The 25132-nt window shown below is 40.9% G+C and overlaps 1 protein-coding gene across 1 annotated transcript; it reads right to left on the bottom strand.

Moving 5' to 3' along the window:
* Window positions 1-302: 302 nt before the first annotated feature.
* On the bottom strand, window positions 303-4994 carry LOC308098415 (single-strand DNA endonuclease ASTE1-like). Its single transcript, XM_080446762.1, has 4 exons — window positions 3730-4994; window positions 2729-2930; window positions 2144-2297; window positions 303-1707 (listed from the first exon to the last, which is right to left on the bottom strand). Exons 1-4 carry the CDS (start codon window positions 4960-4962, stop codon window positions 1479-1481), a joined length of 1818 nt encoding a protein of 605 aa, XP_080302888.1. The 5' UTR covers window positions 4963-4994; the 3' UTR covers window positions 303-1478.
* Between the last annotated feature and the right edge of the window lie 20138 nt (window positions 4995-25132).

Raw genomic sequence — 25132 nt, 5'->3', positions numbered from 1 at the left:
TTGGTGTATAAATCATGTTTTTTGACAATTAGAAACAGGTAATCACAAGAAGAGTGATACAAATATGGATGAAAGAACAGAAGTCTGTAATTTAATTTACCCTATACCTAAAACAAGTCTACATAAAATGGTCACATGGGACAAATGTGTATGTGTGTGTGTGTTACGAAACCCTTTAGGGTCTAGGGTGGAGTTTGTAACAATGATATTTTACCAGGCTGTTGAGCATGAGGTGCAAATAAAGGAGACCACACAAGGTTTTGAGCAAAAGGTGAAAGGTGCTTTTACTCTTTAAAGCAGGGTAATATTTACAATACTCACATTACACTATGCACAGGGCATAAACAAAGTAGTAAGCCACTACCAGGGGACATGGGTGTTGCCAAAATAACAAAAGCAGCTAGGGAAACAAAAGACAGACTAACTAATTACGTAGTATAGTGAAAACAAAAGCCTGCCTACCTAACTACTCTAACCAAACAATGTTCAAAAATACATAAGTGGCAACCACCCCTTACCTAATATGCTTAACAAAGGTTCTGCCTATGTGATGTCTATGTATAGAGGCCTCTGTCTTTCCTGTCCCAAGGCAGCAGCATATAAATAGATTACAGGTAGGAGAACAGACACTAAATGACAAAAGTTTGCTCTGGGAACATAAATGGAGGGCTACAAACAAGGCTACACAGACAGGGCTAAACAGGAAATGGTTGAGGGAGAATGAGTCTGTGGAGACGGGACCCAGCCTTTTATAGACAGCAGATGGTGGTGATTGGATGAGGGTGGGGCCAGGTAACAGGATGATTGACAGCTGATGAGACCTGTAGTGAGTGACAGAGGGAAGGAGAGACAGACAAGGGAAGGAATACAGAATCCCAGACAAAACTACGTGGAACGTAACAGTGTGAGTGTGTGATGGGGGCGGGCGGGGGGGGGGGGTTATTCTATTTGATATTATCTGACTGACATGAATTGTACTCGATACACAATGTTTTTAAAACAAGCGCAAATCTTGTTGAAGATACAAATACTGAACAGGCATCACATGTGGTGGAGGAACGGAAGTAGATGTGTGAAGAATGAACAGAATAGAATTTGCAGACCATTTTGAAACCCTGTCCATTTCACACCTGGTGAACTCATGAAATTCGATTTTTCCTCCAAATCAGTTGTTTCAGAAGCTAGCCTACATTTCTAACAACCAATCCCAGCCTGGGTATTCCTCTAGGGCAGGGGTTCTCCAACTTTTTTATACCATGCTGTTTCTCGGTCAGTGTTGGAGGCGGAGCTGTCAGCTGTGTGTGTGTGTGTGTGTGTAGCGGCCGTCGTCTTCACGTTGCTCTGGTCTGGTTTTTATATATAATAAATTCTTATTTTTTTGGTTGCCAATGAGCACCTTCCTGCGACCCCACTTTGGGTCGCGCCCCATAGCTTGAGAACCGCTGCTCTAGGGACACTGTGTCGCCCCGCCTTCCATCTTATTCCAGGTCGTCTTCCGGGAGCTGCAGGGCATCCAGGTGGGCAGCCAGGTCATCTACTGGCCTCCTCCTGGTTGGCGAGGTGGACACAACATCCTGAGACTGGAGCACAGCTGTAAGCAAGTCCTGGTAGAGTTGCCTGCCGGTCTCGTTCTGCAAAAGCAGCTCAGGGTCCACCCCCCTCCTCAGCCTATGCACCAGGTAGTGGACCAGGGTTCCCTTGTACAACCTGGTCATCACCAGAAATGAAAGGTTAGACACATCAGAGCATCAGCAAAAGCTAAATAGATTAAGTTTATCCTCATGTTTGTTGAACATCACTGACAACTGTTTTTTTTTTCAAGTGATACAGTATAAGGCATCCAAATATCATGATTGAAATATTATTGCAATCCCACAATATCATATATTTGTCAATATCATGCAGCTCTAGGCTCTACTCCTTATTATTGGTTGCTTGTAACTTTGGCAATCCATGAACTGAAGCTTATTTTACTGCTGCTCTCATTCTACACCATAAAGGAAAGGAATGAAACTGCATGACCTCAATCTGGGAGCCTCTCCAACTTGATTGACAAAGCCCATTGGTTGATACAGTTAACACAACAAAATCCTCAGTGTTCATTTAACTGTAGTGTAACAATAGTCCTGTAAGGATGCCGTACCATGCAATTCGAGGCTCTTGTAGAGGAAAACATAGCAGCTGGTTGAGGTGAATGCTGTCTTTAAAGCAGATCTGCCATTGGTTGTAGGCATGAGTTACATCAAAGTCCTGTTTGGGCTGTTCATGTACGTCCATTTTGATCTCTCCCGTCACATCTACAACTCGCACATGCACACACACGCACACACACACGCACGCACGCACACACACAAACACACACGCACACACACACACACACGCACGCGCACACACAACCATTTTTAATTGCCAATGCCATGTAAGGTGTGCTACTGGGAAAGGATATCCAAAAGGTTTTGGAGATCAAATATTCAACAATTTTCCCACCATTCCATGTTGAACTTAGCTGTTTTAGCTGTATTATATGAAATAATCTAGCAAGATGGGCTTCAAGTAAGTTATTCAACAAAAACAGAACATTTGCGTAATACTGATTAATGAACATTTGTCGTGGAAATTGTGCTATATCATTATCATGGAATAGTTATTGTATGTGATGTTAAGCTACCTTGTACAAGTACAACAGTCGTATTTACAGTAGTTCTCTTGCTGTCCTTAACAGTCCTACCTCGTTGTCTGTTGATTTCTCCAGCCACCATCCCAAGCAGCAGAGCCTGAATGACCTTCTCATCAGGGCGAGGACTGCTGTGCTGCAACCAGTAGCAAGTGGCAGCGACTGGCAGGTGCAGGTTGGGTGGCGCTCCGCTCAAAGTGTTGTGGCTCACCCCAAGCGTCTCCAAAAATACCCGTTCAAGAACGGACTGCTCAGTCTGTTAATGCAGGAGTAAATAGCAAGGTTAGCAGGTCGTTTTTCATTATATTTAAAATTGTATTTGGTTTTGGCTTCTTTTTTTTAGTTTAGTTTGATTTGGTTTTTACTAGTTTGCTAGTTTAGTTTAGTTTATTCTTTTAGTTTTGAAGGCTTACTTTTAGTTTAGTTTTTATCAGTTTTTGTTTTAGGTTGTATATGGATTAGTCAGGGGCAAGATTTAACAAGGTCAGAACAATTAATAGCAAAAATAGCAGATCTACAAGCTCACAACGCATTGCATCACAACGTGTTGTGAGCTTTTGAATCTGTTATATATTTTTCTTAAATTGTCTATCTAAAATATTTAATAAAATATGAATAATGTTTTGGTGTGATTACAATGATATTTTGTCTGTATGGTATGTTAATACGATATACAATTGGGATGACTGTATTTGTATCTTCTATTTAGACATTTATATCCTGTGTCTAGTGGGGCCTACTGCCTGAAAGTCAAAATTCAATTTCTCCCCTGAGCAAGCAGACGGGCTCCATTGGCTCAGTCATTGGTTAAATAATAAATAATTATAAATAAATAACCGGGGTAGAGCAGGAAAATTACTGAAGGTAGCTGTAACTATGTATTTCCAATTTTAGTCTGAATTATTTTGTTAGTTTTAGTTAGGCTAACTGAAACTACTGTATAATAACACTACTAAACAGATAAAGCTCACAATTGTGTTCATAATACGTGCATTGAAACATAAAATACATTTTAAATAAATCATGTACTATTGGAATTTAGCATTATATCTTACCTGATGCAGTAAGTCAATTTGAACTCTTTTAGCAACTCCATGGACGATTGGTTGGACCATGATCTTGGACAGCTGTGTGCCCTCTCTGTCCCATTCCTCCACTCTGGTCTTACTACCTAACAACAGACCGTACATCACCTCTCGGATAGGCCGAGAAGTAATATTGGCGCTTGGCAGGTGGGCGTGGTCCACCTGGCAAGCCTGGGCCAGTCTTCTGAGCAGCAGCACGTCCAGAATGTCGGTGGTCAACCGGCCCTGGGTTATAGGAAGGCGAGCCCAGTCGGGGACTTTGCCCGCCGCCTCTGGTTCGAGATCCGGCGCTGTACCGTCGTTGAAGAACCGGAGAAGGCAGGTTGGATCAGGGAACTGGTACTCCTTCATTCCCAGAGTCAAGGCCTGCAGGACCTCAGCCTCTCTTTGTCTGCTCAAGCCACGCATTAGCCCCGGCACCGCCTTCAAAGCATCATCGGGACTCTGAAAGTCCTTCAGCCATCGTACTATCCCGTCAAAGCGGCTCTTGGTCTGGCCAGGCCATCGTATATGCAGGCCCATTTCACGCAGATTGACATAGTCGTTTCCGGCCAGTGCAGCCATGAGAGGCAGGAGTTGGAGTTTAATATCGAAATGTGCGCAAAAGCGGGATGTGTCGTAGTATTTGCAGGGAATATAGCTCTGTGTCCCGTTCTGTGACACTGCGTCCCACTTGAAGTGTGAGATGTTCAGAAACCCCCCGGGGAGGTCAAAGACATAGAAGTCACTGTCGTTGCTCAACACCGGGCACCTCCACTCTCTAGCCAAGGAGGCGATTTGGCTGTCAGCCTCTCCAAAGCACTGTGCGAATGGCACCTTCAGGTTGGTCAGTGTCTGTTTGAGCACCAACTTAACCAGGGTTGGCAGGATGTTCCCCTTACCACCCATAGCTGCAATCTGGGCATTCTTGATCTTCTCTTCAGCTCGTTTCGTCAGGGTGTCTTTTTTGTTATCGGCGCAGTCTGACCCTCCATCCAGTAGAACATAAGGTTCAATCCCACAGTCTCTCAGAGCCTTGACAAACTTTGTAATGAGGTCCTCAAATGCATCATACTCTCCTCCGTGTTTCTGTTCCAAGCCAGTGTTAAAATAGAGCAAATAATACAAGTTACAGCCGTCAATAACAAGCTTACTGTTTCTGAAACGAATATCTGTAACTATCTTGTTGTTCTCGATAAAGGTAGACAAGCCCTGGACCCCCATTGTGAGTTCAGATTCTGTGCCTTGTTGTCCAGTGGAACAGAGTGTTGTGCAATGCAACGGAGTGATGCCTGTATTTATACCAAGTTGAGTTTCGTTTTCCTTGAGTTTCATTTTCCTTACTGATGTCATGAATAGTTAAATAGGCTAAAACAAAGTTGAGTTTCCTTTTCCTTGAGTTTCATTTTCCTTACTGATGTCATGAATAGTTAAATAGGCTAAAACAAAGTACACAGACAGGTTGTCACATTGTACTTTGCATTTAGGGTGTGGGGAGATAAGGCTTTACAGTATATGAAAAAGGTCCGTTGGCCCAGGTGCTTAGACAAACAACAACAACAATAAAGTCTGCACACTGGTGGTTGCAAAAAGCTCCAGAATGTATTGGTCGTCAACGTTTTCGGCCTGTTCAGGCCTTCATCAGGACATATATAGTGGAAAAGGGCATACACACACGTTTATATAGGGTACCACTATGCAGTGGTAAAAAAATCGGTAAAATCAGGCAGAAATATGAATTAAATAACATAACCCTAACCCAACCCTAACCCTAACCGAAATAAAGTAACAAAAAATGCCCCAAAACAGCTGCGCCACTGTGTCTGTGTACTTTGTTTTAGCCTATTTAACTATTCATGACATCAGTAAGGAGAATGAAACTCAAGGAAAAGAAAACTCAACTTGGTATAAATACAGGCAAGGAAAAGAAAACTCAACTTGGTATAAATACAGGCAAGGAAAATAAAACTCATCAGGACATATATAGTGGAAAACGGCATACACACACGTTTATATAGGGTACCACCATGCAATGATAGGCTCACCCCAATAGGGCAAGTGAGGTCACAGCCAGCTCAATCAGGAGGTCGGCTAATGCATAAAGTCAAGAATATCTGGAAATAAACAGTGTGCACCCATCCCAGGATCCAAAAAGAGCAATAAACAAATATACATTTAAGGTTTCCCAAGATTAATACATTTAGTTATAAATATATAGAATCTGTACAACAACAAAAAAGGGGGGGGGGGACATGCTGCAGCATAGGACATGAAATGTTTTTTGTTTAAACAGGGTCTAAAATAATAGGGGGGATTGCCACTAGAATCCCTCAACATAAGTCTCATAATAATCTCTGGGAGATAAACAAAACAACGTCAGCTCTAAGAGCGTACTCTATTACAGTTGTCGACACTCTAGGTCTTTTGCATGTACCTGGAAAGAGTCATCTTGACTACAAATCTTGTGAATTATTTTGAATTGGCCCATGGGGATACCTTTTTTTAGTGGTGTGGGATGGTAACTGTCACCATGTAGTAGGGCATTACGATCAGTGGGCTTTCTGTACAAATTCATATTTAAAGTATTGTTTTCTTTGATGACCAGGATGTCAAGGAAATTCATACTGGTCTGATCAGAGGCTATGGTAAACTTCAAAAACTGACTACTGTGATTAAGGAAAACATGAAAAGCTGTCAGCTCAGCAGGGGACCCAGTCCAAATCAGAAAAACATCATCAATGCAGCGCTTCCATAACTGAATATGTGTCAGGAAAGGGTTGCAATTCGGATTCAAAATAAGATTGGTTTCAAGTAGCCCAACATAGAGGTTGGCATAATTTGGGGCCATCTTGCTTCCCATGGCTGTGCCACATTTTTGTAAATAAAACTCATTCTCAAAAAAGAAGAAGTTTTTTGTGAGTAAGTCTTTATCTCTTTTTTTGTGAGATAAGGCTTTATCTCTGTGCCATCTTGTTTTGACAGGGTGAAGTTCGCCGCTGTGCATGTCGGCGTCATCTTGTTTTGACAAGGTGAAGTTAACGGTTGTGCGTGTGGGTACGTATGAAAATGCAAAACTCACTCTCTGGTGAGAGCAGAGGAACACAAAGAACAAAGAACAAAGAACCACATGCCTTGTAAACAAAACCTGCCTCTCTGCAACCACCATCTGCAGGCATGGATGCCGATTTATGTTGGGTGGGTAGGGTACTCAACAACAAGTCACACACACATCAACCAAGTTTTAAGCCCTTAATCAGAAATACCTGATGAATGTCAGTTGGAAACAGTGTACTCGCAATAAAATACTTTTTTGCTGTAAGTGAAGACAGTGTGCGCGATCACCATTCTTTCCTGTCTGATGCACTGGCTGCCTGCTCCTATGCACCTGTAGTAGAGGACATGGCTAAGATATGTATGCACTTAATTTAGGAGAGAATATCTCAACTGTTCTTGGCTAATATGACCCCAGGGAACAACTTAGGAACTTTGACTAATTCTCTATCCGGGACGAAATACCCAAAAATGACCACGCCCTTTTTAAAATGCCCATAACTGGTGCACTACTTCCAACATGGCTCTATTTGCTAAACCGTTGGAGCTACAGATTTACTGAGGTGCTCAAAATGTCCAGAATACTTATGTTTAGGGAAACATAGAAAAGTGCAATATTTCTATGTTTCCCTAAACATAAGTATTCTGGACATTTTGAGCACCTCAGTAAATTTTAAATGTTATGACAGAACAGCTAAAAAACGGTTTTGTCTATAACCTTTGAACCAGATGAGCTATAAATGCAAACTTGGTGTATAAATCATGTTTTTTGACAATTAGAAACATGTTGGAATGCTTATCTTTATGACTGGGTGTGGCTGGACCTCTATTTTACATATTTCAAAGAAATATTAGTTTTGAAAATGTGTTTTACTTACCTTAATCTTTGTCATTTTTGGCAAACTTGGTGTCTACTTTATGCTTTTTGAGCATTAGAAACACATTGGAATGCTCATATTTATGATTGAATCCTTCTAGATCACTCTGACTTGCTTATTACAAATATGGCCACTATACCAAACATGTTATGTAACATAAAGTTTCATCCAGATTGAGTGTATGTATACAGTAGTTGTAGGAATGAGATCAAATTAAGATCAAACTGGAGAAAACAATGTAATTTTATTGAAACAATATAATATGGCTATATAACCCAAAGTATACAGCAACAGCCAGTACACTATGCACATCAATGCTCAGCATACATTGAACACTATCATAATAGTCAAAGGTGTATGGAATTTGAACAATATGTTTAAATTAGAATCAGAAAAGGTAATTGCTAAACAACAAATGGTTGCTAGGAATTTGTCTTGGTGTTACTACAACAACAGAACAGCTCTGCAATTACTGATACATACAGTACTGCACCACACACACACACACACACACACACACACACACACACACACACACACACACACACACACACACACACACACACACACACACACACACACACACACACACACACACACACACACACAGACACACACACACACACACACACACACACACACACACACACACACATTCATTCATTCAGCCAGCATGTAAAAACTGCTTCAGACCAGCTTCTATTGGATCAGACAACCTCCGTCCAACAAAATATCCCAGATTTCAAAAGGTTGTGCTGGTACTGGGACTCCATTACTAAGACTTGTGAACCTTACTGGATCTTGCAGGTGACAGTAAAGTTGTTGCTGTTGTAACACCAAGACCATAATGTGATATAAACATATTGTAAACAATTCTATACACCTTTGACTAGTATGATATCATACTAGTCCAGGGGTGGGCAAGATTTATTTCCAGGGGTTCATGACTTCGATAAAGTGAGTGAAGTGCCACACATTGTACAATTGAATTGAAACGTGAAACACATGGTGCTGAATTATGTTAAAACTGCATGAATTTGGTAGACAGTAGCCTACCTTACTACAATAAGGTACTTGCCTTCACAATAATAATGTTCCTTTTTTTTTTTTTTACAGCTGTACTGTATCACTCTGGTGTACTCTGGCCTTACAATAAAAAGATTACTTGCATAAAACAATCCACGTCAATGCCGTATCAACTTTTAAATGAGGCTATAAATTTAGACAGTATCTTATCTTGTCTGATATGCACCACTCCATAGGTCACTGATCATGCAGCGTGGTCATTTTCGGGTATTTCGTCCCGGATAGAGAATTAGTCAAAGTTCCTAAGTTGTTCCCTGGGGTCATATTAGCCAAGAACAGTTGAGATATTCTCTCCTAAATGAAGTGCATACATATCTTAGCCAGGTCCTAGACTACTGTCCCAGTAGGTGTGCAAAAGGACCTTTTTTTACAATTTGATTATTGGCTGATGATGAAACCATAACTGGCATAAGGACTTTGCAGATTACAGGGAGTGTTCGAATGACAGAAATCTGTTCACAATAACACACGGTATCAGATCACACGGTATCAGATGCACAATCTATGTAAAGCGCTTTGGATAAAAACGCTATATAAATGCACCATTTACCATTTATGCGGTAAATTATGCGCATAATCGCGTTTTTCTGGAGGGTCTATCCTGTTTATACATGTTATGTGTTTTTGTTCTTTGATTTGTTCTTTGAGGTTGTGTGAAAATGTGCTCTATAAATAAAGTTTGATTGATTGATTGATTGATTGATTGATTGATAAGCTAGTAACTCCCATCATGATTACTGACCGACTATGCAGATGACATTGCCCGAGTCTCGGACACAGCAGAGAATGTAAGTGAACTACTACTGGCAGTAGAAATGGAGTGCAGGAAGATCTGCCTCAAGCTCTATGCCAAGAAAACAAAAGTATCTGTATTTAACACAGAGGACATCATTGCCACTGCCGACGGGACAGTGCTCGAGGTAGTCGAGGACTTCAAAGGACTTTTACTTTTACTTGTACTTTAAATATTTTTAAAAGCATGTACTTTTGAATACTTAAGTATATTTAAAAGCAATTACTTTTTTTTACTGTTACTTGAGTAACATTTTGACTGAGCTACTTTTACTTGAAGTGGAGTAAATTTGACCTGGAGTATCTGTACTCTTTACTCAAGTACTGAGTATTTTGTCCACCTCTGCATGTAGATAGCCAGACCTAACCATATATAGTCAGATGGAAAGGGGGGTCCACACGCATAGGGTGGATTTTTTGACGCCACCTGTTTTTTCTTAATCATTGAAGGGTGTATTTTAAGATTAACAGGCTAACAGGCTAAAAAAAAAAGTCCCATGGGGTTCATTTCTAACCCTTTGATACACAATATCATACCCAAATCCGAAAATGAAAAAGAAAACAGCATATCTGTAATCTGTAGTAACTGGTGAGGTTTATCAATTGAATATTCCACTATGATCAAACCATTCACCAATCCAAACTGGATCTCCATTTTTGCTGATGCATATGAACACAAGCATATGGAGGAGCACTGCCAAAGAGAAGGTTGACCCCAGAGGTCAAATGCCCTTTTACACACACCGCTGCAGACTACGTGCCCCGCACACCCACACGTGCACGCACAGATATACTGATGTGCAGGCACACATATCCTACCCAAATCCAAAAAAGAAAAAAAAAAGAAAACAGCATAACTATTGAAATAAACAACCTACAGGGACAAATGAACACATGTTTCCATACAATTAGGACCCAGGGAATTCATTAAAATTGTTATTATTAAGATTCAAGCACATCTTGACTTTTTTTCGGGGCAAAAACTGCACAAAAATAGCTGAAAATGTTCGGATCACATCTATATTTCTCTTTTTATTAAATCCTTAGGTGGATTTTTCCTTGACAACAGTTTTTTCTTGATCCTTGAAGGGTGTATTTTAAGATTATGCCAGGTACCAGGCTGAAATAATGTCCCATGGTGTTCCTTTTTAACCCTTTCTTACACATATCCTACCCAAACCAAAAATTGAAAAAAGAGAATAATAATAATACATACGATTTATATAGCATAACTATTGAAATAAACAACCTACAGGGACAAATTCATTAATTAATTATTTCTAGACAATTGGGACCCAAGGAATTCATTCAAATGGTTATTATTAAGATTCTAGCACATCTTGAATGGCAAAAATGGCTAATAGTACACTGGACAAGATAAATTTGGTTATTATTGGAAATAATAATCTGTACAAGATTCTCTACAAGCTGTTATGCATTATATTGTTTGTCTAATCAAGGCCCAAACCTATTTAAAAATATATTCCTCATTAAAGTAATTGCAGCTATTGAGATACAGAGAGAAATTAACACATTTTCCACAGTAAAATGTTTATTTGATGTCTGGACAAAAACTGCACAAAAAAGAGAGCAATACAATTATAGTACATCATTCAAGTTCTGACCTTTAATTTTACAAAATTAAGCAGTATGTGCCCTACTGCAACTAATCATCATCGAAGACGATGATGAACTCATGAAATTCGATTTGTCCTTTTTGGAAAGGTACAGATTATGTTAATTTAACTGTTAGTGTAATAGTCCTGTAAGGATGCCGTACCATGCAATTCGAGACTCATGTAGAGGAAAACATAGCAGCTGGTTGAAGTGAATGCTGTCTTTAAAGCAGATCTGCCGCACACGCACGGACGGACGGACGGACGGACGGACGGACGGACGGACGGACGGACGGACGGACGGACGGACGGACGGACACACACACACAACCATTTTGAACTGCCTATGCCATGTAAGGTGTACTGCTTGGAAAGGATATCCAAAAGGTTTTGGAGATCAAAGATTCACCAATTTTTATACCATTCCATGTGGAAATTAGCTGTTTTAACTGAATTATATGAAATAATCTAGCAAGATGGGCTTCAAGTTAGGTATTCAACAAAAACAGAACGTTTACATTATACTGATTAATGGACATTTGTCATGGAAAATGCTATATCATTATCATGGAATAGTTATTGTGATTAACAGAAATGTAAGGTACCTTGTACAAGTAGTTACAGTAGTATTTATGCATGTACAGTAAGTAGTCTGTTGATTTCTCCAGCCACCATCCCAAGCAGCAGAGCCTGATTGACCTTCTCATCAGGGGGAGGACTGCTGTGCTGCAACCAGTAGCAAGTGGCAGCGACTGGCAGGTGCAGGTTGGGTGGCACTCCACTCAAAGTGTTGTGGCTCACCCCAAGCGTCTCCAAAAATACCCGTTCAAGAACGGACTGCTCAGTCTGTTAATGCAGGAGTAAGCAGCAAGGTTAGTAGGTAGTTTTTCATTCGTTTTTTTAAAAATTATTTAAAAAAAAAATTAGTTTGATTTGTTTTTTACTAGTTTGTTAGTTTAGCTTATTCTTTGCTTTTAAGGCTTAGTTTTAGTTTCGTTTTTATCAGTTTTAGTGTTAGTTTTAGGTTGTATATGGATTAATCATGGGCGAGATTTAACAAGGTCAGAACAGTAGCAAAAATAGCATATCTACAAGCTCACAACGCATCGCATCACAACGCGTAGTGAGCTTTTGGATCTGCTATTTTTCCTTTTTTTTTTTTTTTTTATTAAATTGGCACATCTAAAATATTTAATAAAATATGAATAATGTTTTGTTGTGATTACCATGATAGTTTGTCTGTATGGTATGTTAATACGATACAACTTATACAATTGGGATGACTGTATCTCTATCTATTTAGACATTTAGATCCTGTGTCTGGTTTGACACGAGTGGTTGACAAGTGGTAGGCCTGAAGGTCAAAATTCAATTTCAACCCTGAGCAAGTAGCCAAGCTCTATTAAATCAGTGGTTAAATAATACATAATACTGGGGTAGAGCAGATTACAGAAGCTAGCTGTAACTATGTATTTACAATTTTAGTCTGAATTATTTTGTTAGTTTTAATAACACTGATAAACAGCTAAAGCTCACAATTCATTGCATGTGCTCATAACACGTGCATTGAAACATAAATAAATACCTAAATAAATCATGTACCATTGGAATTTAACATTATATCTTACCTGATGCAGTATAAGTCAATTAGATTTTTTTTAGCATCTCCATCAACGATTGGTTGGACCATGATCTTGGACAGCTGTGTGCCCTCTCTGTCCCATTCCTCCACTCTGGTTCTTGTCTCACTACCTAACCTAACAACAGACCGTACATAACCTGTCGGATAGGCCGAGAAGTAATATTGGCGCTTGGCAGGTGGGCGTGGTCCACCTGGCAAGGCTGGACCAGTCTTCTGAGCAGCAGCACGTCCAGAATGTCGGTGGTCAACCGGCCCTGGGTCAAAGGAAGGCGAGCCCAGTCGGGGACTATCGCCAACCGCTTCTGGTTCGAGATCCGGCGCTGTGGCGTCAATTGAAGAACCGGAGAAGGCAGGTTGGAGGGAACTGGTACTCCTTCATTCCCAGAGTCAAGGCCTGCAGGACCTCAGCCTCTATTTGTCTGCTCAAGCAGTCTCTCAGAGCCTTGACAAACTTTGTAATAAGGCCCTCAAATGCATCATACTCTCCTCTGTGGTTCTGTTCCAAGCCAGTGTTAAAATAGAGCAATCACAAGCTTACTGTTTCTGAAATCTCTATTTCTAAATATCTTGCTGTTGTACTTGATAAAGGTAGACAAGCCCTGGACCCCCATTGTGAGTTCTGATTCTGTGCCTTGTGATACAGGGGACCAAGAGTGACGACTATTCGTAACAAGTGGAGGTTTCATTTCCTTAAGGGCCTAATACTCTTCACTGGAGCCTTATGTGGACAGTGTTTCCAGTTTCAACTTCCAGTGGTGGAAGAAGTTCTCACATGTTTTACTTAAGTAAAGGTAAACCCTATTGTAGAAATAATCTGTTTACAAATACAAATTTGGTATTCAAAATGTACTTGAGTAAAAGTACAAAAGTATTGGCACCAAAAGTACCAAAAGTAAAAGTACTCATTTTGCTTTTCTGATGTATAAAATGTATAAAAATCCATTGAAAATAGCAGATCTACAAGCTCGCGTTGTGAGCTTGTAGATCGGCTATTTTCAAATATTGTATATATAATATAAAATTCGTAATAATAATCCAAATCTACAAAGTAACTATTAACTAAAGTTTTCAAATAATCATAGTGGAGTAAAAGTACAATATTTGCCTTTGAGATGTAGCGGAGTAGAAGTAAAATGATTGAAAATTGTAAATACTCCAGTAAAGTAAAAAAATACCTCAAAATTAGTACAGTACTTGTCTTGAGTAAAAGTTACTTTCCACCACTGAACTGCTGCATGCCACCCAGCATCACATCCCATGGAGGCCTGGTTATGATCAAAATGCTGTCATGACTGACTGAGGCTCAGTAGTACTGTAATTACAGCCTGTTGACTTAATCTCATCAGAGGAAGGTCCCTGACTCACTGAAATCACTTCAACAGATCACGTCTGCAAAATGTCAATACATTCAGCAGCCAAATTCAAAGGAAGGCAAGGAAAGTCTGGAAACATGACTGGCACATCATCCTGTGTGACACCACCTCCGAGCAGACTCAAGTCCACACCAGTAAGGGGCCATATGGAACCCCCTCAAGGAACCACGAAGATCCCTGGACCACACTTTGAGACTCACTGGTGAAGCAGAGTGTTTCCGGTGAGCCGACATGCACAAGCTCAGCACCCTGACCCTGTTTGACCAGAATGGAACAGAGCCCTCATTAGTATCATTGATAACACCTGTGAAGGAACCGAGGAAGAGGTCCAATTTATTTCCAATATGACTGCTGTGCTAGGAACCTATTATATTTCTTTGATTGTGTTGCAGCTTTAGGAACGGTGTGTAGTGACCTCTGGTGGCATGTCTGGTGTGGTACCTAGGTATGTATGTTAGGGCTCAATGTGAGTTGTGACTGTGACTAATAAACAAATAGGACTTTTTTTTAGTACATTCATGTTTCTGACAAAAACCAGGAGTGATGATGTCACCTTCTGTTCACCTTTCAACCACAGATTGACATGCTTATTCCATGAACACAGCAATTCCTCATTGGATTCCCATACCTTAGTTCCATGTCTACATTCTGTAGAATGTGGTGATTTCCAAACCTTAGTAGTTCCATGTCTACATTCTGTAGAACTTGGTGATTTTCCAAACCTTAGTAGTTCCATGTCTACATTCTGTAGACATTGGTGTGTGTTCTGGGGCAACTTAAAGCTTCATTCCATTTTTGTCTCCGCCAGGCCAAAGGGCGTGGCCGAGACTATGTTTTCACCACTGTCCGTCCGACCATGTGTGTGTCCGTCCGTTTGTCTGTTTGTGTACAGCTAATCTCCGGCACCGTTGGCCCGATCGACATGAAACTTTGCACGCACACTCCCTGGAGGCCATGGAAGAACCTTTTTTTATAGGCCTTTTATAGCACCACCAGGAGGCAGATGTTTTCACAACACATTTCTTTATAGTGCCAATACAGATTTTGTCACACCAATCGATACACATTAATATCTCTATAGTCATGATGTGATCAAGACGCATCTGTCAGATCTTTCATATTCCATCCTGATTGTCTAAGCATGGCTTCTAAAGTTTGCAGGAGTGGCCCGTTTTGGACAAAATGCCTCAAATCATGAACACAGCATCCGATTGCCGCAAAGCATTGCTGGCCAAAAATAAGCTACCTGCATGCCCTTTTAACCAATCTGTATGGTCATGTTAATACTACTAGCACTACTGCAGTGTTTGAAGGTGGTCTCCTTACTCTCCCATTGAGAAAATCCTTCAAAATCACTAAGACAAACCTGCCGAGAATGAGGAGGTTCTATGGTGTGGCGGTGAGGGCCTTGCACTTTAAGTACACTGATTTCCTTGTTCAACGCCCCTGCCTTCCATAGTTATTCTGGAAAACATTGACATGGGGAAAGTTCCTCTCTCTTAACTACAGAGCATGTTTTGAAAGATAACATCCAGAAGAACACTTCAGGAGCACGAGGAGAGATCTGAAGAAGAGTAAAAAATGTACCATGGTGCAGTGGTGAGGTCAGCTCTACTGTAGCCTGCAGTCAGCTGGCCGTTTCAAGTCCCATGCCAACCAAATGTACTGGGTCCCATGCAATGGGGTTGGGGACAGGCTGTGCCTCTCTGCTTGTGCTGCTAGTAGGCCAAGGAAGAAAATATTTTTCACGTATTGTGGATATGTATTTTATGTGTGGCCCATATGGGGCACGCTGGCTAGAAGAGGGTCTGTCTTCTACTGTGTGTGTGTGTGTGTGTGTGTGTGTGTGTGTGTGTGTGTGTGTGTGTGTGTGTGTGTGTGTGTGTGTGTGTGTGTGTGTGTGTGTGTGTGTGTGTGTGTGTGTGTGTGTGTGTGTGTGTGTGTGTGTGCGCGTGTATCTGACTGTTTGTGTGTCTGTTAGGGGCTAAGCTCACAAACTACTGGACCCGCACACTGCCAGCAGGCCAAGGAAGCAACTCCCCTCAATTTTGTATTCACATTCATATTGTGAATATTGTTGTATTGTATTTAGAAGTTTAAGTTTATACTCACAACACGTCACGTCAAGACGTGGTGTGAGCTGGTAGAACTGCTATTTTTCCTCTATTTTTTTAAATCATTTTGAAGACGTGACAGTTTAGTTGTAGTTTTCCGATTTTGCCCGTGTTTTATGAAATGGTAAAATGTGTTTCCTGCTTTGTTCAAATGTGTCTCTGTCGTTTGTTTTGTGAAAGGTCACAAAAGTGCCTTTTCCCTTCAAGGCCACTGTGCTGGGACCAGACCTCTCGGTCACGTTCCACAAAAACCCGATGAGACGAGTCTTTGTTCTGTTGTGAGAGAATGTACAGTACAGTAGCACACAGTGTAGAAGTCTACTGTATAGTCAGCAGTGATTACCAACCTGTGGGCCGGGTGGCGCCCACTACTGGTGGGCCGCGAGGGTATTGCAAGTGGGCCCCCAAATTCTTGGCAAACAAAAAAAATTGCGTATGACTTTTTTCATTAAAACCTTTATTGGTATCACAAAAAAAATGTGATACCAATAATTAGCAACTTGACCCATTAACCCTTTAAGACCTGAAGCCGATTCTACATGTCTCCTGAATCCCAACAGTATTCTGTGTTTCTATATCAGTGGTGCTCAAACTTTTTCATGTCAAGGACCCCCAAAATGTTATGTATTTGGCCATGGACCCCCATCTCAAAATATTTTGTTCCAGGGACCCCCCAGAAGCAAAGATTTGAGTTGAAAGTTTTAGCTTTAAAAGAATATATATTCAAAGATTTTCACATATTTTCACGATTTTTCAAAAATAGCAGATCTACAAGCTCATAGCGCGGCACTCGGTGCCGCGCTATGAGCTTGTATATCTGCTATTTTTGAATAGCCAAAGTGTAAGATAATACTTTTTAGCTCAAATCAAAAAATTACACAGATGCGTTCCAAGTCTTAATAGATTAAGACCTGAGGCCGATTCCACAAAATGCCTTCTAAATCAATAGTTCTCACACTTTCAAATAGATGTACAAAGCTCGTAGCGTGGCACCAAGTGACGCGCTGTGAGCTTGTATATCTGCTATTTTTGAACAGCCAAAGCTAAAAAATCTAAAATGACACCGATGCTTTCCCGGTTTTAATGGGTTAAAACAATAACTTCATATAAACACATTGATGTCAATGAGGAAAGCAAGCGTTCTTTTTCAAATCCTGTAAACCTAATGGGAGCCGACAGGACACGAGAGTCATATGGTTTAATAGCAAAAATAAGAGCAGAAAGCCTGGAGGGAGAGAAACCATGGAGAATGAGAAAGGCAGAGGTCCTGGGAGATACCGTTAGAGTACGTTAAAGTACAGTGGTTCTCAAAACTTTTTCATGTCAAGGACCCCCAAATTGACACTCATTAGCCCGCGGACCCCCATTTCAAAAGATATGCCAGGGACCCCCATAAGAGAAGATTTTTTACGGCTCTAGCAGTGATTCTCAACCATATGAATTTCAAGGATCACCAGTTTGACATGCATTAGGGCTACAGACCCCCATTTAATGGCATTTCTATCACTTGGACCGCAATTTATATTGTAAAATCTATGTCAATTTAACTCTGAGAGTGTACAAATGGAACCAAATGGACCCGTTAGGGTCCATTTGGTTCCATTTGTACACTCTCAGAGTTACAGACCCATAAGGGTCCATTTGGTGCCTAATCTATCATTTAGCTGGGGACCCCCTGGAACTCCCTCAAGGACCCCTGGGGACCCCACTTTGAGAACCAATGCGTTAAAGTATAGCCCACTACAGTATGTTCTCACGACGATCCAAGCCGGAACGCAATCGATTGATTGATCACTCAAATAAACATGCTCTGAAAATGCAGCATGGCTGGTGGTCAGATTTCTAGATCTTCAAGTGATCCAGAGTCCAGACAAGGTTGGGAACCACTAGTCTACTACGGCATGCCTCACAGATACTTGAATACAGTGATTCTCACACCTTTTGAATTTCAAGGACCCCCAGTTTGATATGCATTAGGGCCACGGGACCCCCATTAGATAAAATGTTTGTAATCTCTGAGACCCAAATATACACCGTAAAATCCTCAGTGTTAAAGCCTCTTTTTTTTTTATGAATAAAATGTAATTTTGTCCAATCTGTATGGTAGAGTATGTTGATACAATATAACTTATACAATTGGGGTGGTTGTATTTGGTCTCCCTGCTCTTCTATTGAGACATTCAGATCGTGTCAAAGGTCATGTCTCACCTAGACACAGGATCTGACACGAGTTTTGACCTGAAGGTCAAGAGTCAATGTATCCCCCGAGCAAGCAGACAGGCTCTATTATCTCAATGGGAAAAATGTCAGCACTTAAGCAGGAACCCAGGTTCAAATCCGGGGTAGAAGAGGAAAGTTATGTAGTGCTGCTTTCATTTAACTCTGACAGTGTACAAATGGAACCAAATGGACCCATAAGACACATCTACTGTGCAAAATATAGAACCATCTCCATACAAGGGCACCCCTCAATGAAAGTGAGGCAGAAAGGAGCTAGAGTATGTGGGTGTAATGGTACCAAATCAATACATTAAATCAGACGTTATAAATAAAGTTATAAATAGTCACTTAAAAGAACAGTGAGTTTCCGGATGCATTAACTATATTGTCAACAATAATCTCATTTTGAACCCAAATCTTTTCATCTTGAACTTTCACAAGGAATATGGTTAATTTTTAAGAACACCCGTGTCAACATATCTCATGCATTGCGATTAAGATATGTGTATTATAACATAACATAGTACGGTATATTGAAAGGTAAGGGGAAAAATCAAAAACGTGGACACGCGTGTGTGTTGATATATCTTTTTATAAGGGTGCACATGATCAGTTATAAACCAGAAGTTGCTACAAATCATAGTATCTTCCCCAGTATAACAGGTTTCGAAATGGCATAGAAGCAAGTTGGTAAAGCATGTTCAAAGGTGCTTTCCTTGTGGATACAACTCTAGTGGCTGAACGTTAAGGATTTAATACCACAATAGTGTCCAAATTTACACACAGCTGGCAGCAACAAGTGTGATGATGCCTTCACAGAGAAGAGTGAAAATGATGCTGGAACGAATGGGTGAGAAACCAGTTTTTCCCAGTGCTGGACCCCCGTATATACACCTCTGAACTGGTATTACTTTCATTTTGATCAGGAACGTGTACAACAACAACTCACACCAAGCATGGGCATTTTATAAGCCTTTTCCAAGTTTACCAGTCGAGACTGAATTGTCAGTGATTACATGAATCAAATATCTTGATTCCCTTTAAAACGTGTAGTTTGGTTGTTCACCAATATAGATAGCTCACAACACGTCGCTATGCGACTAACTTTGCTATTTCCGCCTAAACGTTCGCCTATAACACTCAAAAAACAAACGATGCAAAAACAATAGAGAACTATTCTACCTCAACCACTCCAAAGAACCACTGAAGAACCAATAGGTTTTAGGTGTGTATGACGTGCCCAGAATTGAGACCAGTGGTTGACAGTAACCAGTATAACATTCTTTTTTAATACTTTAAATTGCTACTCCACTAACATCTCAGAGGCAAATATTGTACGTTTTACTCCACTACAATTATTTGGCAGCTTTAGTTACTCGGTACTTTCAGATTTAGATTAATACAAAACATACATTAATCACTTAAGTAGTAAAGTAAGTAAACTAGCAGATCTAGAAGCTCACACCGCATCACAATGCACCGTGTTGTGAGCATCTAGATCAGCTATTTCCAAAAAAAAGTTTGAAAATTTGTAGCACTTTTACTTTGGTACTTTAAGTACATTTTTTGTACTTTAATTCGTCAAAGTTTAAAAACAGGACGTTAATATTGTAGTGTTGCTTCTTTTACTTAAGTAAAGAATTGGAAGTACTTTTTCCACCACTGATAGGGACGCTAGGGTTCATATGGTTGAAGGTCTTGTTTCCAAAAGACCTTCAACCATACCAGAGCCACGACCGATACACCGGCAGCACAGAGATAATGGTGTTGATCATCAGAACATCCATGTCACTTATTGCCTGTCTTCGTTCTTCAACATACTACTGCTATAATCCATAAAGTACAACCAAAACACAGGCATAATGGACTGTGCATGTGTTTGTGCGTGTCTGCATTGTGTATTTGACTCCTACAGTATATCGTCTTTGTCGGGTGGAAACCTCATTATGTCCAAAACAAGAGCTTGTAGAGCAGTAGCAGTTCTACAAGCTCAAAATGCGTCGCCTGGCGCCGCGTTTCGAGCTTGCAGATCTGCTACTTTCGACGCTTTTGTGTGACGCATGTAGTAGCCTATGATTAAGTAGGGCATTCATTTACCAAAAAAAAAACACAAAAAGTTAAAATATGGAGATAACAGGTTTCTGCCCGACAACAACGATATACCAGGGCTGGGCAATTCACCGAAAATAAAGCTGTTGGTTAGGAGACGTTTGCCAATAGTCAGGAGAGGCGGCCATGTTGGATGGAGAGACTGAAAGACCTCCCAACAGACCTCACAAATGTAGATTTCAGTTGAAGAGCCACTGGTTTAGAAACACCTCACAATAAAAAATTAAAAAAATACCAAAGAATAAACAGTTTTCAAATATCAAAAGCACAATGCACACGTTACCACCTCTACGAGTTCTGTTTCAGTCTCGGTGTGGTTTTGAGTGCCTGGGGAGATAAATGAAGTGCTTGTCAGTTAAGTTCACACTCTGATTCTGTTTATTAGTTTTTTTTTTAGTTTTTAGTTTTTTTCCTCAAACATAGGCCACTTTGCTAACGACGTCACAGCCCTATCTAAAGCTCACATATTCTATCAATAGTCCTTGTCCATTACAAGATGAAAGAAATAAAGGTATAATGATTTGCAGTTCATATATATATTTAAAAAAAAGAAAGTCATACAGAGGAAGTGATACAGAGGTACAATGACAATACATGAGCAAACCAAACAGCACCAAGGTTATACTTCTAAGGGGGGGTTGCTGTCACTTGAGCCATTTTGTATCCCTAAATGTAATGTGGCGCCGACCATGACAAGTTGGGACTTCTCTCGCCTGTACGTCTGGCGAAGAACCCGATGAAAATCACCTGGGGGTTCACTAAACCTTTAGTCTCGCCAGCCAGACTGTAGCCTCCCACAATTTTCAAATGCCTCCGTCATACAGTCTGGAGCAACGGAAGCTCTGAAAATGATCCAGGGGTAAAGCAGATGTGACCCCTCATCCCCGATGCTGTATCGGGGATGAGGTAAATGAGATATACATTTTCGTGAACGGAAATGACGAACGGATGACAGCTTCCGTTCTCGGCTTTCAGGAGGTGTAGTTCCAAACTCTAGATAGCATTCAGAGATTGTGGAATAGTTGTCTGGCTAAGCGAGACTAGCAACTATGACTCCTGAAAGCCGCGTCATCTGTTCGTCATTTCTGTTCACGAAAATATATTTTAAAATATCTTTAAAACATCAAGCAACAAGTTACGTGTGTGTCAACTGATTTGATTTACAGTAAGATAAATTTAAGCTACTGCAAAGACGAAACGGAAGTGGGGTGGGAGGCGCATTTTCACTGCTTCCATTGCACAGATTGTATGACAGAAGCATTTGAAAATTGTGTGAGTCAACAGTCTGTCTGAACCTCAATATAGATGCATGCTAGGATTGGGCCTCAAAGGAAGAAGGGGTCAACTTGTGTTGTTCATGAAAAGGGGGTCTTTAAACATTCTTTGCATTGCATTCTTGCTATTTTCACTATTTTTTAATTTGTTTGAAAGTGTTAAAAAAACATTTTCACCTATAATAGCAATCCCAAAATAGGGATTGATTATTAATCGATTATTTTAGTAAATGATCGATTATCGATTAAAACATTTTCATAATCGATTAGTTCGATTAACTGTTACACTCCCAGAACATTCATATTTTTTTGTCCAAAGGGGGGCATTACGTTTCTGGGCATTAAACATCAGGGCATTTAAAACATCAGAGGGCATTGTTTTCAGAATGAAAAAGATGGGCTTCTGTAAGTACAGTAGGCTACGCCCCCTGGGCTGAACTCCCATTGAAGGTGCAATGATACCAAAGAGGTACACTTGACCTCTGACCTCTGCAGCAGTGGTTCTCAAACATTTTCCCGTCAAGGACCCCCAAATTGATATGTACAGCATTTGACCGCAGACACCCCATTAGATCTTTTTTTAAAATACAAATATGCCAGGGATCCCCATAAGAGATTCACCAACATTCGCCGATACTACCGATTTGCCGATCTACACGCTATGAGCTTGTAGATTAGAAAAATAAATTAGGGCTTAAGTGTTTAAAGTGTTTCGCACTTAGCTGGGGACCCCCTGGAACCCCCCGATGTCCCCTGGACCCCACCTTTGAGAACCAGTGCTCAACAGTACCCTTTAACTACTACAGGGTTTACCTTGCTACTAGCTGCCACTCATGGCTATGTCATAAACAACTTCTAGGGTTTCCGGGGTCAGTGGTGAGAACAGTCATGGGTCCAGAATGCCACCACCAACCAGGGATTATAAGGGGTACAAAATGGCTGCCACATAATGGTCATCACAAAATGGCTGCAGGTGTGTGTTTTTTTTTTTCTTCCTTTCTGGCCAAGCAATAAAGTCACAATCGGTTATCATTTTCATCTAAGGAAATTGTTTAGAAAATAAACCTTCATTTTAGACCATATCTGCATCATATATATAAATGGATAGTAGAAATGGTTTGACTTTGTGGTTTGGCCAGAGACTGAGAGCCACTTACAGATGAAGAGCATAATGGCATCAAGAAAAAGCAAAAAGATACATGTCATCACATCATCACTTATTTAAAGTCTACTTGTTTTTTTCTTTTTCTTTTGTACCACAACCCTTTAACTATATATTTCTGCTATCAGGCACAGCGTTGAAAATACAGGTGCCCAGAGAAAAAAAACAAAATAATATACAAATACAATACGGTTAACAAGAAAGACAATTAAAAGGATAGTTTACTTATTTAACCAACTCATCTCTGAGGAGGATCGTAATGTTTGCTGGTAAGCAGGCTGCTTTGTTTGAACCTGAAGTTGTGTTTGGGTGATTTCCTTCAGGAACAAAACTACATGGCTCCCTGCATTAGCTTTGTCTGTGAAGACAAATCACCCAAACCTTAGAGAGAGGGAAGGATGAGAAGGAGTTGGTCCTTTTTTTTAGTGAACTATCCCTTTTCTTTAGAGCCAGGCTGCTGTTTTGTAGATCAGTAAGTTTGAACGTTTTGTGCCCGAAGAAACACCAGTTAGAATCACCAATTAATAACACCAGTTAACACCAGTCTGAAGCTGAGAGAGGAGCCGTATAGTTTGCTGTTGTACAGCACAGATTAAGTCACTATATGCTCCCGCCCAGCGATGCCACAGTACTTGACAAGGTGGACAGCTGTGGTCCCGACGACATCCAAAGACATCATGAGTTTTATAGGTGGGTTACGCTTTAATGTCCAGACAAAGAAGGCCGTATGACCCTATCAGCCATAGTATGTGTAAACAGTGACTGGTCTGATAAGGGCACACTCTGTCTCAAGTCTCTCTAGAAAAGATGCACGTAAACCGTTTCACAGCATGCACCCCTCCCTGGCAGGAGATCGACGGCACATTACATCCGACTGCCTGCATCAGTCCCCTCCTCGGCCCTAACGAGGCGTGAAGGTCAACCAGGAGGAGTGAAAGAGGAAGTGGTTTTAAGTCCCCTCCGGTGCAGAAGATAAAATCCCTTCTTTGTCACATAGATTTCCCACAGACACCCTGTCAGTTTGAAGGGCAGACGGTGTTGCTGGTGGACGCTTCATTGTTCCATGGTTCCCTCATTTGAGCTTCGCTAAAGGCAATTCAGAGTCCTTTAGGATCAGCAGAGAATTGCTATGCCATTGTTCGGGTTCAATGTACAGGACAGCAACGTATCAGAGCTGTCTATCAACAGAGGAACTCTTGAGTCCAACCATGCACATTCAGCTGTCCTTCAGCGCTGTGGCAAAAATGAGCAAACAACACACAAGGCTCCAGTGATGGATGTATTATGTCTATAACAGCAGAGTCTTTAGAATAAGGAGGTGAGGGAACAGAGATACAGAGACACACGGCTCCACCTGTCAAGTCTTCACGCCACCTGCCACATTTTAGTCTCAAGGGAAGGAGTCGCAGTCCTCATGTGATGTGAAAGGAGGAACGCCATGAGCCCATTTACTGCTAATGGAGTGAGTGCTTCAGTGGCCCCCATTCACTGTCAACGGTAAAGCCCCATTCATTGTCAATGTAGAAAATTAAAGCACCATTTAAGTGTCAATGGAGAGAAATCCCCATCTTCATACACTGTCAATAAGGGACACTTCACACCATTTACTGATTGTTTCCAGTTTCCAGTCCTTTGTCAATGGGCGAACAAGTATTGGACTAACATAAATGTTAGAAAACATCGTCTGATGTCCAATGGTTAGTTGGGGGGGGGGGGGAAATACACCACATCTAGAGAAACCGAATGAGCGACGTCAGATATTTTCAGATGATTTCTCCTTCATGCTGTTCCACCTTTGCTCCAGGTGTTTTGAGTCAGAAACTCCTCCTGCAGACGTTTCAAGTAAGTATCTTTGCTTTGTTCGTGGTCTGATCTTTCTTTACACTGGTCACACCATCTTTTTTATTGTTTTTAAATTGAAGATACAGTAACAGTAGCACCTCGTCTCATGTCATTGGAGTTGCCCAGTGGGGAAAGGGTTATGGGGGGTATAGGTGGTGGGGGGGGGGGGGGTGCTTAACCCATTGATACCTGGAACGCTTCTGTGTCACTTTAGATGCCTTTGGCTATTCAAAAA

Source organism: Gymnoscopelus braueri (assembly GCF_963280865.1).
Source record: "Gymnoscopelus braueri genome assembly, chromosome: 13".
NCBI lineage: Eukaryota > Metazoa > Chordata > Actinopteri > Myctophiformes > Myctophidae > Gymnoscopelus > Gymnoscopelus braueri.
This window is presented reverse-complemented; position numbering and strand designations above follow the sequence as displayed.